Source organism: Denticeps clupeoides, chromosome 4 (assembly GCF_900700375.1).
Source record: "Denticeps clupeoides chromosome 4, fDenClu1.1, whole genome shotgun sequence".
In the NCBI taxonomy this organism is placed as follows: domain Eukaryota; kingdom Metazoa; phylum Chordata; class Actinopteri; order Clupeiformes; family Denticipitidae; genus Denticeps; species Denticeps clupeoides.
The window spans coordinates 16820528-16839801 of NC_041710.1; the positions used below are offsets into that span (position 1 = coordinate 16820528).

The window sequence follows — 19274 nt, forward strand, 5'->3', positions numbered from 1 at the left end:
ATTCCAATTCCTATTTTCCCCCCTGATATTGTTCAACTAGACCACATGATGTTACCTAATTGATATGTTTTACACTGAATATACATCTAGTTTGAGCTACAAGCAAGGTCATTTAACCTCAGTGGTTATATGTGACATCTCTTTGAACCTAACATGAACATTTAGAATAATAATAATAATGTGGTGCTCAGAAGGCCTCCTAACTTCTTGTCTAGTAGCATCCAATCCTTCTTCCAGTAAGGAAATGGAAGAGAATTTACTAAAATACAATACTGGCTGAAAGTGCAGGAATCATGGTTCTGGCGCAATTTTACACAGTACCTAGCTCAGGTCTAGCACCATGGTAGCTGGGTTCTCCAGATAGGAACGCCACAGATTGGAGAAGTGACACATAGTGGCTCCATCAATAATGCGGTGGTCAGCAGACCAGCTGACTTCCATGGAGTGAGCTTTCACCACACTGCCATGTGAATTAAACCTGGACAGGACCTGAAGTTTGCAAGAGTTCAGACACTTAAAACAGAGTTAAACATTGAAATGTCCTGATGCGAAAGCACAAAAGCTCACCTGAATTTTTCCCAGCGCTCCAATCGCCACCTCAGGGGGTAGGATCCCTTGCTCCAGCACCCTAAAAAAGGACAGAGGTCATTCTGTCCATTAAATGTATTCTATTTACACAACAGCCAGTCATATTTTAGTATCCAGAATGGGACAGAAAAGGTTTTATCTGACCAGTGGTTACCGAGCCAATGTTGGAGAGAGTGAATGCGCCCCCTGTGAGGTCTGCAGTACCCAGCTGCCCCACAGAGCCCAAGTTCTGCAGGCCATTAAGCGCCACAGCGCTGTCAAAGATGCTCAGCACCTGAACATTCTTGATATCGGCTACCAGAAGACCCTGGGCAGTATCCATAGCAATGTTGTGTTGTGAGAGGCCTGAAAAAATATGGCCTAAATATTACAACCATTTATTTCAAAACCTGATATGGTCACTTGAGCAAGTAATGAATCAATCTGTGAGTGGAAATAGCAAGCAGATGGCAGGCGAGTCAAGGTCAGGTTCTAAATAGGAAAGTGAAGTGGTTGTCATAGTTCAGTCCATTGTGTGTTACAATATTAAGACGTTTTACCTTGTAGGTAATGTTCTGACAGTCCACATCCACAGCAGCATTAAGGATAGGGAAGTGCAGTAGCCCAAGATATGCTGCCAGGAGAAAAATGAAATAAACATACACACACACACAAAAAGGTCAAAATATATATTTTTTAATCTGTTTGCTTCTGCATCTTACGATGTTGCTCTGTTTGGTTTTCAGTGTGTTCTTGATTATGCTGTAGGTTTAAAGAAAGTAAAGCATGTAGCTAGTGTTGATGTTCACCTTGATAAAAAAGGGCATGTAGTTGAGCTTGACTCTTCGCGACTCAGCCAGGCCCTCCAGCTCAGAGCGTAAATGAACCAGTCAAGTCAGGTCCACCTCATCACAGTAGGGAGCTGTGGGATCTTCAACGCTATGGTCATGGTCTTCACCATGGTTTTATTAAAACCTGATGTAAGGCACGTAGCACTGGTTAGGAATGAAAAATAAATGCAAGAGTAGTAGCCTAGGGGTAACACACTCGCCTATGAACCAGAAGACCCGGGTTCAAGTCCCGCTTACTACCATTGTGTCCCTGAGCAAGACACTTAACCCTAAGTTGCTCCAGGGGGACTGTCCCTGTAACTACTGATTGTAAGTCGCTCTGGATAAGGGCGTCTGATAAATGCTGTAAATGTTAATGCCTATGGGATGGCCCTGAATCGAACATGCGTGTAACACCATGGTTACCTTTTATTGGTTCAGACCTGTCTGTTCCTGTGAACACTGGGCGGGGCATCGCTTGAAGGTGGGGTGGGATGACAGGTGCTTTGTCTTTGGGAGGGGTGGGGGGCTTGACAACAGAAGGTGGGACCTGCTTCACCTCTTCATATGGAAGGATGGCACCTGTCTGCTTGTCCAGGGTGAAGAGGTTGTCTTCATTCAGGTTCATCCCATCTTTTCCTGTCCCCACTACCTCACTCAGTTTAATCTGAGAAAAAAAAATCAGTCCAGTCTTTCCCTAACATGGTCAGATGCCATAACAACACAACAACTACATCAAGCAGAGATTCATCTTCATTCGTACAAAGTGGATGAGTGACCTACAGAATAAACTGGCTCAAAGCCTTTATGCCTGCATCCAGAGAACTCCATGGCACAGCTCTGCCTCCAGTTCTATGATGTGCATTTGTTTATCTGGAATTCATTCATGATGAAAAATCCTGAAACCCTGAATGGGACTGTTCAGATATTAAATTAAATGTTTGTTGCCAATATTTGATGCCAACTGGGTCAGTAAAGAGGACAACATTCAGTCAACTTTGCATTCACGGGTGCATAGGTGCACAGATTAGCGTCATAAACACCATTTGGGCTTGAGCCATGTCTGGCCAGGCTGTAATTGACTGGTTTAGATGACATGTTGGGCCTTAACTCCCAGTAATTACAGAGAAAACCTATAGAGTTCTGGAATAATGTTTAGAAAAATGGGGTCTTGTTGTCTACACTGCATGCTTTTCCAGATAAGTACTGTGACCTAATGTAGACAGCATTGCAAAAAGCACATTAATACATCCAGTACAGCACGCTTTAGAGAATGTGAAGCAAGATGGCCAGTTATTTCAAGACTCATTTTGCAAGACGCATTAAAACTGCATAAAGGATATTTAACATTTTTTAACATTCATTTGCTTCTAATTAGCCATTTTGATTTTCAAAACAAACCAGTGACACATTTAGTCATGTGTGTATATATACATATTGCCTAAAACTGAGCAGAATTAGAAATCCCACCTGCTTTAAACAATCTGGGCTAAATGTTGCCAGACAGAACTGCAGGGCTATAACTTTATCCAGTGGTTGTAGATTAAACTTTTCTTATAGGAAACAAACAAAAAAGTAAAAGACATTGCAGTGTTCATACAAACATCATCACTAGTTGTAATGAGTTGACCAAAAAAATGACCAAAATGTCTCTGTCATGTAATATGTAGATGATGATGTGCATTTTTTCCCCAGACAACTGAACCCTGCTTCCTCTCCACTTGTTCCATGCGTAAGTTGGTCACAGTAGGGGACTCTGTTTAGCCCATTGCACAGCCCTGTTTCTGTCTATAGAAGACATGTTGTATGTATTCAGCAACAACGAACACGCCTGATCTGGGCCGAGTTGCTTCGTATGTATACTCCCCTTATCAGCTTGCAGGATGATGATGTTTTTGTCCTTGCTCTGGAATGTTAAGGCCCCCTCAGGGGAAAAGAGGTCTAAGATATCACTTCTCATCAGTTTACAATGCAATTCCTCACTTTAAGGATGTCTTATGTTGATGAAAAAAAATTGCTAGACACCTTACAGCTGGCGGGGCCTGGGACTTATGGCCCTTTATCTCCTGGTGTATGTGATCATGTGAGACTGCAGGTGTCTCCACCACTGTCAAACTGAGACACTCGGTCACCTTCCTTCACATACCTGAGAAAAAAAATAGTGGTAGTAGTGGTGGCCTAGCGGTTAAGGAAGCGGCCCCGTAATCATAAGGTTGCCGGTTCGAATCCCGATCCACCAAGGTGCCACTGAGCAAAGCACCGTCCCCACACACTGCTCCCCGGGCGCCTGTCATGGCTGCCCACTGCTCACTCAGGGTGATGGGTTAAATGCAGAGGGCAAATTTCACTGTGTGCACCGTGTGCTGTGCTGCTGTATATCACATGTGACAATCACTTCACTTTGACTCTATAGTGTTTTTACATGAGTTTTTCCTCTCCTCTAATATGCTGACTGTGCAGAATAAAACGTGAAAAAGTACCATTCTTTCACGGTCACCTCCCTTATGCCCTCTCCGATGTCAGACAACCTGAACTCCAGAACTTTCTACTTGAAGAATGAAGGACATTAGAACAGCAGTGTCGACTTGGATGCTGAAGTTAGGTCCTTATTCGAATGGTCCGTTCTACCTTAAATGATGCTCAGCAACACCTGTATTATGTCTGTAGGGGATAGTTCAATGAGGCTTACAGTCAAGAAAACTGCATTAGAACATTTTAAATCTGATCTCTGTGTCCACTCACAATACTAAACAATTTCACCTGGGACATTTTAAATCTGATCTCTGTGTCCACTCACAATACTAAACAATTTCACCTTGGACCTGTGCATGTTGAATGGGAATTTCTTAACAGGAAAACTAGGATTTAAAAGCTTGAAACACTGGTTATCCTACCTGTAAATGTCCATATTCATCAGAAACCTACATGCACATGAGCAAAGTTTCCAGTTTAAAATTTCAGTCAAAACTGGACCAGACAGGAAACACCTGATACTATTTGTGGATGTCCTATTTTACCCTTAACAAGTGAGTTTTCAGTGTTGGGCCAGACAGGTAACAAGTTATGCTAATTCTAATAGTTCCGAATTTTGAATGGTCAAAGAGATCATTAGATTTTAAATGTTCTTACATTTTTAAGGCCTGGTTGAACTACCGCCCCTATAGGCGCATTGGCGGTATTGCAGCCTCCAAAACACCATTTAAGGTGAAACGGACAATTCGAATTAGGAGCTGCGAATACGACTATGTCACTGCATTTATAGTCTGCCCGGAATGAGAGTAGGTTCTCTGCACGACACAAACAAGAAAAGAAAATTACCGTGTGTTTGAAAAAAACTCCCCTGCACAAAGACTGGAGGGAATGTGCGCTTTGGTCCAAATGTTCGGAGTGCGGTGTACAGTTTACGAAGACAGAATGCAATGCGAGGCTTGAAATAAAGACGTTCATTACAAAACTAATATAGCAATATCTGTCAACAGGGAAATAGACAATAACAGGTGTAATGCATTCTTCAGAATGCTATGTGGATCGCTGTAACAACTGTAACATTCTCAAATGAAGCTGAAAAATGATGGCCCTTCCTCTGAAGTTGCCCTATATCGACATTTATTTATGGAACCTTACGTACGAGAACCTACCAGGCAACTAATAACTCGAAGTGAACTCCGCAATGTTGACGTCGCCATTTTTATTCGCGCGCATGCGCGGAATCCAAAGCTCTAAAGCCGCAAGCGAAAACACGTTTAGTCAGCGTTAAAAATCAGCATTTGTGCAGCTGAGGCTTTAACTCTGCAAAGACTGTATTATGTATCGCTATGTATTATGATGTTAGTCCAATACTCGAATCCTTGATTGACTGTAATCAAATTCGGTCCTTTTTAGTAAACTATCCCTGCTGAGTCCCTAATCAATAGAATTTAAATCAGTGCTGAGTACTATTAAATTGTGCTGATACAATTTAAGATTTGGTGGTTAAAAAAAATTAATTGTGATATTGTATTTATTTGCATGCTTTGGGTATGTAAGTGACAAAGCGTGACCTGCCAACTCGAACAATTCGGTAGCAGCATAATTTAGAACCAGTCTATACAGAGTATAATACTGAAATGCTTTTTCTGAAATGCACTACTGAAACAAAATCCTGCGGGATTTGGCTTTCCGAATCTGATATGTAAACCTCTTCTAAATAATCCATTCATCCATGCATCCACGTGCAATATTACATCACAGGGGACGAGCCCGGTGGGCAGATTTCATGTTTTTTTTCACCACAGAAATGGTTTCTTCTACCAATTAGGGGGGCAGAAAGTAAATCAAGGGCCTTTGGACCATCAGACCTCTGACATGCCTTTTGTCTTGTAATGTAATACTCCACATTATTCCAAACCTGTTGCACAAATGTAAGTCCCAATACAAACGAGTGGCACAGACCCATGGATGAACTCATCTGGTAATAATGTACTATTTTATCCTCAAACAAATTGATGAGCATGTGTCTCGTTTTCCTGGAACCAGTCTGAGCAATTGAGCTCATACGCCCCAGTTCCCACACTTTGGAGGAACTATTTACCAGAGATTAGTGGGGACGGTCCATCTTTCCACCACCCTGTTAAGCTGCTGCTTAATTGATTAATTAAAGCGGATGGCCCGGGACAGGAATAGAAAGTGAGGACTGCCAGTGTGTCATGCAGTTCCAGCCACAGAGATAGGATTTTATTGTTAGCGTAGAAATCTAGTAATTCATTACCAAAAGGGGCACTGAAATTGATTGATGAAATTGATCATACAAGGATTTTCAAGATAAAATGTAACATTTTTCATGCTTTTGTTGCGATACCTGTAAATGTTTGTTCTGTCCCCTGTACATTGACTTATAAGCATCAGACAGAGGGTGAACACCATATTCATATCCTGCCACTGCTCCTCCCTCCAGCATGCTTCCAGACACATTCTAATGTTTCTTCCACGTATGTCTACGGCACAAGCAACCACGCCTTGTCTTGTTTTTAGAAGCATGTACCTAAGATCAGGCCCCTAGATAGTGTGACAGGTCATACTAACTGTCCGACAAAGGCACATTGCACGCAACGTCAGTGAGTGAGAGCTGCCCTTAACCTCTGGAAAGAAGATATTGGAATATAGTGAAAACAAATGCTAAGTAGTGGTCATATCGCAAAGTAAATCAGTCTGAAAAGAGACAGGGAGGTGACATTCTGATATTAAAGGATGTAAGTGAACACTAATGTCAGGCCCAGAGAGTGTTGGCTGGATGAACAGAAACCTGAGTCTGCTATCTGAGCTGGTCATACCCCTGTTTGGTCTTGCTTTGTCAGGCGAGGCCTCAGGTCTGTTTTCTTTGCCTGGACACCTGAAGCACAGACCCAAGGCTCCTCCACTTCGGAATACCATCATTTGGGACCGGCAAAGACCCCATGGCTTAAGACATAACATAAATTGGGATTCTGCTGACGTACTGGTCTCCGCTGGTCCTTCTTCTTCCTGTTATCCGCCTCAATGACGGCATGTCTCGTGTTGCAGCCTGGCGGGGACACTGGCAAGGCAAGCGCAGGTCTCCTGTACTGATGCCCCATGGTGCCTGGGTTACCCACATTGCAGGTACATTCCAGCTTTGTTTATGATAAGATATTTCCACAAGATGCCCTGATCCCTTTTGTAACAGAATACGTAAGAAAAATGAAAGACGAGACATTGTATTGTAATGTATTGTTCATGTTCCGGGCCTTTTCAGTTTATGTCTCGCACTGCAACAAGGGAGGAGATGGCTGATCATATTAAAGGGAGTTAAGGGTAAAGCTTGTGAGCTGCACGTGCCGAGGTCATCCCAAAGAGCTCAGACAGTACCAGGGCTCCATTACAGACTGGCAGCAATGCTAGATTCAGTCCAAAGCATCTGCAGATGGAATGGCACATGACACATAATTGGGAAAACAGGCATGAATTCACCACAGCCATCCTCATGCTGCGTTACTTTACTTTACCTTACTTGCCAGACGCTTTTATCCAAAGCGACTTACAAGGAGACTGCTGCTGCTGCCTTTAGGTGCTTGTTACAAGATCCAATTGTCCAGTTATTACAAGAGTGCATTTAGTCCTAAAAATATTTGTTTGTGGTGAAACACAGCTTCCTAGAAAATAAGCTCAAATAGAGGTGCAGCAATTATGTTCACACAACAATATAATTTAACAGGCATCAGAACAGTATTTTAAAATAACCAGACTTGATCTTAGATTACCCATCTTCCCATCTACTGCTACTCGACTTTCACCAAGTTTCATAATCGCAATATTTACAACAGCACATGAACACGTCATATCTATATTTTTCTCTATGTCTGTCTGTCCATATGATAAAATTTCTTATTGTGTTTCAACACACTTTTAAACCAGCAGAACTCTGTGCGTGCGTGTGTGTGTGTGTGTGTGTATGTTGTGTACGTGTCGGTGAGTGTGTGTCGGTGTGTATGTTGTGTACATGTTAGTGAGTGTGTGTGTATGTTGTGTACGTGTCGGTGAGTGTGAGCGTGTGTGTATGTTGTGTACGTGTTGGTGAGTGTGTGTGTGTATGTTGTGTATGTGTTGGTGAGTGTGTTTGTGTGTGTGTGTGTGTGTGTGTGTGTGTGTGTGTGTGAATGTTGTGTATGTGTTGGTGTGTGTGTGTATGTTGTGAACGTGTCGGTGTGTATGTTGTGTACTTGTTAGTCTGTGTGTGTGTATGTTGAGTATGTGTCAGTGAGTGTGTGCGTGTGTGTATGTTGTGTACGTGTCGGTGAGTGTGTGTGTGTGTATGTTGTGTACATGTTGGTGAGTGTGTGTGTGTGTGTGTGTGTGTATGTTGTGAACGTGTTGGTAAGTGTGTATGTTGTGTACGTGTCGGTGAGTGTGAGCGTGTGTATGTTGTGTACGTGTTGGTGAGTGTGTGTGTGTGTGTGTGTGTATGTTGTGTATGTGTTGGGGAGTGAGTGTGTGTGTGTGTGTGTGTGTGTATGTTGTGTACGTGTCGGTGAGTGTGAGCGTGTGTGTATGTTGTGTACGTGTTGGTGAGTGTGTGTGTATGTTGTGTATGTGTTGGTGAGTGTGTGTGTGTGTGTGTGTGTGTGTGTGTGTGTGTATGTTGTGAACGTGTTGGTGAGTGTGTGTATGTTGTGTATGTGTCAGTGTGTGTGTGTGTGTATGTTGTGAACGTGTTGGTGAGTGTGTGTGTGTGTGTGTGTGTGTGTGTGTGTATGTTGTGAACGTGTTGGTGAGTGTGTGCATGTTGTGTATGTGTCAGTGAGTGTGTGTGTGTATGTTGTGAACGTGTTGGTGAGTGTGTGTGTGTAAGTTGTGTACGTGTGTGCGTGTGTGTGTGTGTGTGAGAGACCACGGCGCCTGCGCTGATTGGCCGAACCCCCTCCCGTCCTTAGCAACGTGTCGGCGCGCGCTGGTTAGACACGTGGTTACTAAGCGATGATGCCCCTTTAATGGTTCATCCGCAACTTTATTACTTCGAACGAGGCCAAGACAGACACCGGGAATTCTAAAGGGAAATACACTAAAGCGACCTGAGACCAAGACCGAGACCGCAAGAGCATCTTGTTTGTCATATTGTCTTTATTTTTATACTTTAAAAAAAACATGGAAGATTTGCGGTACAGGACTGGACGTCCATTTGTTTGGTTCCGTGTTGATCGGACAGCAGCTCGCCACCGGTGACAGATTAACTAAGAAGCGATTTGTTTTGTCGTTGCCGTTTTTTTTTGTTTGCCTTTTTGTCGCGTGATTTAATGAAATGGGTGATGACAGTGACCTCCTCGGTGCCACCGAATTTATTAAAGGTAAATACAAAATGTCCTCAAGGAAACGTTACCGCGTCGTGTAATAGTCTTTTAATATTTCTGTTCGGTGCCCTTTACAGACCGACTGTACTTTGCAAGCCTCCGCCAAAAACCCAAAAGCACGCCAAACACGCACTTCTTCTGCACGGACGAGGAGTTTGTCTACGAGAAGTACGTTTTCACTGCATACATAACCTGTGTGTGCGGAGCCAGTGTGTGTCAACAGCGCCTGTCTTCTCAAGTTTCTATGCAGATTTTGGACCGCTCAACCTCGCCATGCTGTACAGATTCTGCTGTAAGCTGAACAAGAAGCTGAAGGTGAGGTAGAGTTCCTGTGTCGTGCCCCCAGGGCAGATGCACCTCACCTTGTGTTGTGTAACACGTTTGTTCCCCTTAAAAGAATCAGAGCTTCGGACAGAAGCTTACAGCTTTGGTGCTTTAAATAAGCACTTGGCATGTGTTTCTGGCCTGATGCAGCAGCCCCGTATACAGTATTCTGCCACGTAATTTATTATTCTGCAGGTTTCAGCCAGGTTTGGATGTAAAATGGAATTATACAATGTTGTGTGCCTTAATGATGTTTCTAGAACCTCCACTGTATTTAACATCTGGCACGGGGTACTGTTCCTTCAATGGTTATTGCAAACCATTTACCAACCATTTGTTGGCAAATGGTTCTTGTCAAAGTTGTAGTTAGGTTTTTAAAACTCCAAACACTTCCATTTGTGGATAAATGTTGCCATACCTTATAAATGATCTGTTTGAATGGAGGTGCTGTCCGACAGGGTGGTAGTAGCCTAGTGGGTAACACACTCGCCTGTGAACCAGAAGACCCAGGTTCAAATCCCACTTACTACCATTGTGTCCCTGAGCAAGACACTTGACCCTAAGTTGCTCCAGGGGGACTGTCCCTGTAACTACTGATTGTAAGTCGCTCTGGATAAGGGCGTCTGATAAATGCTGTAAATGTAATGATCCTTGGCTAAGGGAATTTGGTTCTGTGTCTCCTCATACTGTATATGTATCTCAATTAGTCAGGGAGTCATTGTTTTTTTTTTTTAAATGTTGCTTATAGAGGAATGTGATCTATTTGCAGTTACATTTATGTTATTGTATCATGCTATTTTTGAGCAGAGACTAGTCGGTTTGGTCTGGCATTGTGTTGGTTGCAGTGCAACAAATGCAATACTGACTGACTCATTAACACTTTTCCACAGTCTTTCACTCTCTCCAGGAAAAGAATTATCTATTATACCAGTTACGACCAACGCAAACGAGCCAACGCTGCATTCTTAATTGGTGCCTATGGTGTAAGTGCACTCTCCAGTTCTCTTGCACACATGCATTCACACACACCCCTCATGCTGTTCTGGATTCATTCTGGCCTCCTTTGCCCGTGTTTTAGGTAATCTACTTAAAGAGAACCCCTGAGGAGGCCTACCGGGCCCTCATCTCTGGAACTAATGTGTCATATTTGCCCTTCAGGTAACAGATCATTATATTAGTTTCTCGGATATGAATGTACACATCTCTGGCCAGCTGTTGCTGCATTCCCACATTTTTATTTATCCACTAGGTGGCGCTAACAAACCAGTAAATGGTGTGCATTCCCACTTTCGGCCATTTGTACCTTTGTCCCCAGAGGCACACTGACCCTGTATCTGGACCTTTCTTTTCAGAGATGCAGCATTTGGGAATTGCACATATAACCTGTCTATCCTCGACTGTTTACAAGGCATCCGGAAGGTAAGGAAACCAGGGAGGGATTCTCAGTTGACAGGGAGTTGCACCAAGCACCTCCTGAGGACATTGGTGACCCCCACACACTTATTTGGTTTACCAGAGTTAATCTTTATATCCAATTATCATTCGGCAGTCAGGGACGTGCCGTTGAAATGATTCAGGATAGAGCTGTTACACAACAGCATTCCTTAAAACAATGATGCCACTTGTTCTGGGAAGTAGCTCACCATCTCCCCTAAATTGTATTGTGCCTCAAGTAAGGAAGATCATAAAAACAAATATAGATCAGCTTATCTCTGTAATTAATATGATTAATGTCAATTATCGATAAATAAAATTTAAATAAATAATTTTTGATTAAGCTAATGAAACATGACCTTTTGCCTTTAGAGGCACTGATAAAGTTGCCTTTTTTTTTTTTTTTTCCAGGCCCTGCAACATGGTTTCTTCAACTTTGAGACATTTGACGTTGAAGAGTATGAACACTACGAAGTAAGACTCCAAAAATATATAAGAAAAAATCATTATTTTTATTTGTGCACACATGTTGCTTATTACTGTTTTGTCCTATTGGAGAAGCGGGTAGAAAATGGTGACTTTAACTGGATTGTACCAGGAAAGCTTTTGGCCTTCAGTGGGCCACACCCCAAGAGTAAAGTAGAGAACGGTAAGATGAAAGTTTTAAATCAGTGCCTGTGTTCAACCTATCAGTCGGGTGCATTCACCATTTAGTTTAACTATGATAAAGAAAAGGTTTCTTCCCCCCCTCTCAGGCTACCCCCTGCATTCACCTGAGGCCTACTTTCCCTACTTCCGCCAGCACGGTGTCACAGACGTGGTGCGACTGAATAGGAAAATCTACGAGGGCAGGCGCTTTGCCGACGCCGGCTTTGAGCACCATGACCTCTTCTTTGTGGACGGCTCGACACCCAGTGACCTCATCATGCGACGCTTCCTGCACATCTGTGAAAGTGTGGAGGGGGCGGTGGCTGTGCACTGCAAAGGTTAGACATGCGTATACAAATGTGTAGAATCTAAAATATTTTGTTTATTTAGGTACAGAAGATGGGTGAATAAATGATCCCTTACGTTGCAGCACTTTCAATATGCGTCATTATGTGACACTTTGAGAGAACATTCAGCAGATCCCACAACTTCTATTGTAAACTTCAGACACATTGTCTCCAGTCCCTTAGGTTTGAAGTAGCTTTCTTTGTGCATCGCATGTTAACACTAGTGAGCATGATCTCATTTGTCTTTCTGTGTCCTTCCCCTTTCTCACTGTGCAGCGGGGCTTGGCCGAACAGGCACTCTAATTGCCTGCTATCTGATGAAACACTATCGTTTCACGGCAGCAGAAGCCATTGCCTGGATACGGATATGCAGGCCGGGCTCAATCATTGGTCCACAGCAGAACTTTCTGGAAGAGTGAGTAGAGCAAGACATTAAGCAGCGAAATCTCACACCATGAGCAAGGTGGAGTGTTCTTATGGTTGCATTGCATTGGTCATTGCAAACGGGTTCTGGCCTTTCTCCAGGAAACAGCACAGTCTGTGGGTTCAGGGGGACATGTTCCGCTCCAAGCAGCGACTACAGCACCAACACAGGCAGCGTTCTCAGCCAGACATGGCCGTGTCCCACCTCATCTCCAGCATGGACAACATGTCCATCAATACCACCATCAGCAAGTCAAACAGCATGGATGAGGTGAATATCTCCAACACTGGCATCAAAGTCACGATATGTGTGGATTGATGAAGATGCTGTGGGCTTTCCATTGCTTGGTATGTATGTGGAAATAATCATTTACTCCTTTTATTAGCCCAACATTACAGTGTTCCAAAATGTTTTGACTTAGCTGATGTTCATCACTGTCCTAAATACAGACAGAATATTTAACAGCAAACAAGACTTATGAAACTTATGAAATTAACCTCAATATCTCTGAAATAGCCCAATGCTTTAATTTATCAATGGCCCATTCACCTCTTTCATAATTCACTGCAAATAAAGAAATATTGAAAGTGAAGTGATTGTCATTGTGAAACACTGCAGCACAGCACACGGTGACACAACGAAATGTGTCCTCTGCTTTTAACCATCACCCTTGGTGAGCAGTGGGCAGCCATGACAGGCGCCCGGGGTGCAGTGCGCCTTGCTCAGTGGCACCTCAGTGGCACCTCAGTGGCACCTTGGCAGATCAGGATTCAGACCGGCAAACTTCTGATTACAAGGCCGTGTTCTTAAGTGCTAGGCCACCACTGCCCAAAATATGCTGGGGACATCGTACATGCGAAGCTGAGCTATTACACTGAAATAATGAAGTATACCCGAAATGTAAATTAATATATATTGACCCTTTTATGTTTCTATTATAGGAATTTCTAACAGAATAATGGAGGGGATGGGAGGGGGGGGGATTGCTTGCATACATACAAAGACCACCCTTACTACATAAATTTACACTGAAATCATTCAAATGATAATGATTCTGAATTTTAATGTGTGGAAATTTAATTGCAGAATGATTACAGTGAGGAGAATTTGGGCCTGACTCAGGGGGATCAGCTAAGGGCTTTGAAGAGCAGACGTTACCCTAGATCTTCCACCTCAGGAGCACTCGGGTAAGTAAGATAAATATTTCACTGTCTAACCCAATTTTCACATAACCTGGGTTATTTGTATTTATTATTCTACAGTGGGTTAAATCCAACACCAAGCTCCGTCTCACCACCCAAGACATCAAAATACCAGTCTACTTTCTCTACCACCTCACCTCCCAGAAGACTTTCACGCAGTCCATCATCTTCTGCAGGGAACCTGAAGAGGTCAGTGTGTGTGTGTGTGTGTGTGTGTGTGTGTTATATCAGATAATAAGACCTCATTCCCCCTTTCCCCTGATGCTTATGTGCCCAAAACAGCCGATTAGCCAGGTCCCTTGGAAACCTTTACAGTCTTGACAACATTGCAGAGGACACATGCGAGACGTCCCTACTTCCCTTCTCCCCAGTCTCATCTCCTTCTGCTCTTCCCTCCACGTCATCCTCCTCCATTATGACATCAGCTGGTTTGCGTTTTGGCTACATCTCTACTGAGGCATGTGTCCCTCCCAGTCCTAACTACCACCAGGAAGTCAACAACAACCCCTGTGTACGCACTGTCATTCCCCCTAATCACACTGCCTACTGTCAGAACCTCAGAGGCCTGCCTAGACCCCCAGTCCGATCAGGGTTCAGGGGTCTCTCAGGTCGCTTCCTCAGTCGCTCCATTCCTGTAAGTGTCCCAGCAGTCTGCTTCTTTTCCATATTGTGTCCACTGCTTGGCCAAAAAAAAAGAAATAGCCAATATGTATTTATTGTGTGTTGTCTCATTTCCACCCAGATATGTCACGTTTCCACTTCATATCAGACACCATATAGCACTTTCAAGGAGGTCCTGTATGGTTGCCAAAGTGACCGTAATGATGAATCACAATGTTTTAGTCTGACGTCAGTGATTCCTGACATGTGGCCATGCCTTCGGACAAGAAAGACAAAGTCCATTTATTGGATAAAATGGCGATTCAGTAGATCCTAAGTTTCTAACTTTATTGCAGAGCAAAGACCTGACCACCTGAAGTAAGCCAAGGTTGTAACACTGCCTACATATGCAGAGCATCTAAACCCCATGCTGCCTATCTGTCCCAGTTGCTGTGGTCTATTTATATAGCAGAGCATGAATATCCAGCTATGGAGTATGGCAGAGAATGAAGTACAGTTATGAGGATCTGCACTGACTCTACCCTGAGGTAGTAGTCTAGTGGGTAACACACTCGCCTATCAACCAGAAGACCCAGGTTCAAACCCCACTTACTTCCGCTGTGTCCTTGAGCAATACGCTTATCCCTGAATTGCTCCAGGGTTAACTACTCTAACTACTGATTGGAAGTCGCTCTGGAAAAGGGTGTCTGCTAAATGGCAACAATTTAAATGCATTCAAGTTGTGAATGGATCATTGGCTCTTCAGTAACGTTCTTAAACGATAACTTTTTTTTTGGCTAGGCAGAATGCCACTGTTTGTGTGTAACTTTAAATTGCTCTTAACAATTGAAAATCATTTAAAATGTGCTGTATGCTATGCTTTATTTGTGAATTATTGCTTAAGTGAATTATTTAGTAACTAAATGCCCACATGGTCTGCTTCCCCCCCTCTACAGTCCCTTCAGTCTGAATATGTTCAGTACTAAGGCTGCCGGACTGCACTGATGTTTCCAGGCATCCTGATCTGCTCCCCTGTGCTGACCAAAAGGACCTTCAGATTAAACGGCTATAGCTGTCTTGTTTTTTCTAAGCAGAGATGATCATAGTAAATGGGAGTGAAGGTGTGTGTGTTTGTGTTTGTGTGTAACGAAAGCCGGACATTAGAATATTGTTTTGCTTCCATGAGTCATATAAGTGATTTCATGTGTTTAACAAAAATTATGCCACTGTGCAAAAGTGAAGATTTTAAAGCAGATGTTTTATACAGTTGACTGAAGAAAAGTTTAATCAAAGTTCACATACTAATATACACAAACCAAAACTAAACTGTAAATATATTTTATTGAATAAAATAGAACTTATTATATTTGTTACAAATACAGATATTTCAATTTAAATTACCTTTTGTGGGGAGTAACCACTGAATCCTTCTCACACTCCATTTTTATTTTATTTTTAAAAATACACATGCTGATCAATAAATATTTTAATAAAACACTAACTGATTTCTTTGTTATCGAAGCAAATGATCTGGTTTGTTTTTGAGGTGCTCCTCCTTTCCGAGCCCATCAGATCATGAGACCTCCTTCGTTTTTAATTAACTCAAGAAAAGACTGATGTTCAAAGCGTCCTCTCATGGGTAACTTATTACTCACTTGAAACTTGAAACCGTTACGAGTACCAAGTATTCCCCCTCAACAGAATTGATCTGAAACCCCTGCTGCAGTCTGAACAATGGCCTGTCATCAAGGGCCATCTTCTGTTCACAAAGGGTTAATGCAAAGTTATCATCTCTCTCAATGAATAAGGCATACGATACGTTATTATCAATTTAAAACATTTAGTTTTGATACTATTCCTCAAATGAACCCTATACATTTAAAAGGGGACTACTAAATAGTAAAAAGTAAAGTGATTGTCACGTGTGATACACAGCAGCATAGCACATGGTGCACACAGTGAAATTTGTCCTCTGCAATTAACCCATCACCCTGAGTGAGCAGTGGGCAGCCATGACAGGCGCCCGGGGAGCAGTGTGTGGGGACGGTGCTTTGCTCAGTTGCACCTCAGTGGCAACTTGGGGATTCGAACCGGCAACCTTCTAAAAAACAACAACAATAATAAAGTACCAGAAATTACCATTACCAGTCGAGATTCACACATTTGGGGAATTTGCATGGGTCAGCACAGCCGAAGTGCAATGGCTGAGCCTCGCCCTGGGTGAACCACCTTCTTGATCACAGTATCTCCCCTGCCAGGTAAGTATGGTAAATGTGCTGTCCAGTTCGAAAAAATAAAGCTAGAAACAATTAAAAATATAAACAGAGAAAATAAATGTTTATTTAAATGTATTATTATATGTAATAACACTCATCGTATTCATTACAAAAAAAAAAAAAGCAAGCAAGACGGGTAATACTGAAAACAGGGTATTACACAAACTTAAGCACAAACTTCAGCAATCAGATCTTGCTTTTGTGATTGGCATAGGCAGGGAAGCCGAACTGCGAGAGCATGATGTTGGAGTAGCGCAGCGGCATTCCACCGTAGATCTGTGCCAGCCGGTTCAGGCAGTAGGACCGCTGCAGCATGTGCTCAGCCCTGTGCCACATGCCCACATACCCGCTGCTGGCGTCTCGCTCCAGGTTCCTGAGGTCCACCGGCTTCACCAGCACACCCGAGGCTCGAGCGGGCGCCCCGTCCTTCTCCAGCTCGAGGGCCACGGCAAAGTTCATGGCAATGTCATCGCAGTTCTGAGTCTCATCCACCAGGGCACGCACCTCGGCAGGCTGCGCTTGGAAAAGTTGGAGGTATCGCTGATGAAAGAAAGCAGCTCCTACCAGGATCATGGAGTACCTAAGGTGGAGAAAAACAACCCATGTTCGTGTTTTGCATATGGCAGTCAATAATAAATAATATCCATTTACAAAATCGCCACGCAGACGCACTGAAAAGGAAATAAAACGCCGCTATTTCACACAAGTATTTTGCCCAAACCCTAGTGGTAACCATGGTTACAACTTGAGAAGCTAGTACAGACGATCAGTTCTTACCCTAACTTAAGATAAGCTGCCCATCTTCACAGCTTTTTAGGAATTCTCCTCGCTTTAGGCCTCAACACAACCGATGAAACGGCTAACAAAGCAACATGGCTTATTCACACATTAAAGGCAGCTCACATAACTGTGTGAGTGCCGAACAAAAAGACGTTTTTCCATTTTCTACCGTCACTTTAGAACTTTTGGCTTTTATGCCCGCTTGTAGTACATGTTGGGAATACTTGTGAATACATGTACCTTCGAACCTACAGTATGAAACTTGAACATCCACCTCTGGCCAAAGGTCTCAGAGGACGCAAACCCCAGCCTGACGCATACCTGTCCCCTCCACCAGTCTCAGTGTCCTGGAGCTCAAAGCTGCCGTAGCTGTAAACCCCAGAGTCCGTCACCACGTGCTTCCGAGGGACAAATCCCACGATCTGACCGGGGAACTGCTGCAAGAGCGAAGAGAGGAATTCAGAAGGCAGCCTGCTCTCCGGTCAGCGCAGCGGGGACGTATATTTTGAGGTCTACCTTCCAAACACTGAAGGCGAAGTTGATATCCGGGACGCTGAGCAGCGTGTCGTCGTCCAGCATCAGCACAGCTGAAAGAGAAGGTTGAAGGCACACCTTCAGTTTTTTTTTGTTCTACAGAACACACCTCATGAGAAGTGATGGTCGGCGAGCTCCATCACCATCCGTTTCGATCTCAGGGAACGGCTGCAGGCGATTGCGCATGAGATTAACACTCTGCTCCTTGAAGACCACCGGCACGGGGTGGGGTCCCAGAGAGTCCCACAGGTGCCTGGGGGGTCTCTCCCCGACGTTGTTCCACACGACGACCACCGCCTGGAGACGTGGCACCGCCTGGTAGTGATTGAGCAGCTTGAGCAGCACGTCGGTTCGGTTGTACGTTTGCATCACGATGGTGAACGAGGCTCTGGCCCTCGGCGCCGCTCTCCGGCGCAGGACCCCCACGACCCCGCCGCCGCCGTCGCCGTCGTCGCGACCCTCGGCCGGCGGCAGCAGGGCGGTGAGTGCGGCGCCCACCAGCAGCAGGAGCAGCAGCAGCACGGGCAGCAGCAGGAGACGCGCCCGTCGAAGGCTGCACGTCCTGCGGCCGCGGAGGTGAACCCTGCAACGTGGACAACGCGCGCAACACAGCGCCGGACATTAAAACGAGCTTCCGCGCTCGTCGGCAAATAAAGGCCGCCTCACGAGTACTGTTACCTCATTTTCGTCTCATCGCCCCGAATGTCCGAAGTTTCCTCACGAAGTTTTAGCCGACCAAGTTCCACGCATGCGCACTGCGACTTGTTTGGGTTCTTCTGTGCGTGAAACTTTTTTTATTTCCAGGTTTGCCGGTTCGTAGGTTTGCTATGTATTTCGAATTATTTTACTTAACATACCGGGAAGGTATTATATTGTTCCCATATTTCCTTACTTTTTATGATTAAACAAATCAACCAAACAAGAAATTGTTAAACAGTTCACATTGGTTGGTTAAATCTGGATGCGTGATTGCATCTCTTAATTATATTGAGTTTATGATTTATGATTGAGCTCGCTCTTGCCTTTCCGTTTTTATTGAGTGTAGTTGAGTGTGTCCATGTTGTATGCTACATTTGTTGAATAAGTGAATGAATGAATGACTGAATTACGTTACATTATGCAGTTGCCGTTAGGCGTCCGTCTCCACCCCACCTCACCCTGTTTCTCTGCATATAAAAAAAATAAACACAAATACTAAACAAACCAAGGCTTATATTATTATAAATAATATTTGATATGCTTCAAGCAGAGATACGTTTTTCTTTATCACATCTTTAGAGAACAATTTAAACAATCAGACATCAATAACAAAAAGGGACATTTACAATAAATTAACAATAAATAAAAAGTAAGACGCCAGGGGGGCATAGCAGCATATAAATAACCAAATAAAAACAATACAAAGAATTGTTTGAAGAAAAGACTCAAAAGGAAGAAATGTAATTTAAACAGAGAGACCAAACTGATTTT

General features: G+C 43.6%; 2 protein-coding genes, 1 non-coding gene and 1 pseudogene across 5 annotated transcripts; 1 reads left to right on the forward strand and 3 right to left on the reverse strand.

The window, feature by feature from the left end:
• Window positions 1-24: 24 nt before the first annotated feature.
• On the reverse strand, window positions 25-6988 carry LOC114787829 (lipoamide acyltransferase component of branched-chain alpha-keto acid dehydrogenase complex, mitochondrial-like; annotated as a pseudogene).
• Window positions 6989-8879: 1891 nt separating this feature from the next.
• Window positions 8880-15709, forward strand: cdc14aa (cell division cycle 14Aa). Of its 3 annotated transcripts, none has more exons than XM_028977511.1 (15): window positions 8880-9232; window positions 9313-9403; window positions 9475-9550; window positions 10450-10542; window positions 10638-10717; window positions 10912-10978; window positions 11405-11467; window positions 11552-11642; window positions 11749-11979; window positions 12265-12403; window positions 12514-12682; window positions 13499-13599; window positions 13675-13803; window positions 13897-14248; window positions 15171-15709. In XM_028977511.1, the coding sequence occupies exons 1-15, from the start codon at window positions 9187-9189 to the stop codon at window positions 15198-15200; spliced, it is 1758 nt and encodes a 585-aa protein (XP_028833344.1). In that variant the 5' UTR covers window positions 8880-9186; the 3' UTR covers window positions 15201-15709. The 3 variants fall into 3 exon arrangements, with proteins under 3 accessions (XP_028833344.1, XP_028833345.1, XP_028833346.1); XM_028977512.1 differs by having other exon boundaries at window positions 11555-11642; XM_028977513.1 differs by lacking the exon at window positions 13897-14248.
• Window positions 15710-16321: 612 nt separating this feature from the next.
• LOC114789401 (U1 spliceosomal RNA) lies at window positions 16322-16480 on the reverse strand. Its single transcript, XR_003749662.1, has one exon. It is a non-coding gene; the product is annotated as a U1 spliceosomal RNA (small nuclear RNA).
• A 125-nt stretch (window positions 16481-16605) lies between these two features.
• On the reverse strand, window positions 16606-18596 carry extl2 (exostosin-like glycosyltransferase 2). The gene is made up of 5 exons (XM_028977515.1): window positions 18483-18596; window positions 17948-18387; window positions 17787-17857; window positions 17592-17707; window positions 16606-17070 (listed from the first exon to the last, which is right to left on the reverse strand). Exons 1-5 carry the CDS (start codon window positions 18485-18487, stop codon window positions 16677-16679), a joined length of 1026 nt encoding a protein of 341 aa, XP_028833348.1. The 5' UTR covers window positions 18488-18596; the 3' UTR covers window positions 16606-16676.
• Between the last annotated feature and the right edge of the window lie 678 nt (window positions 18597-19274).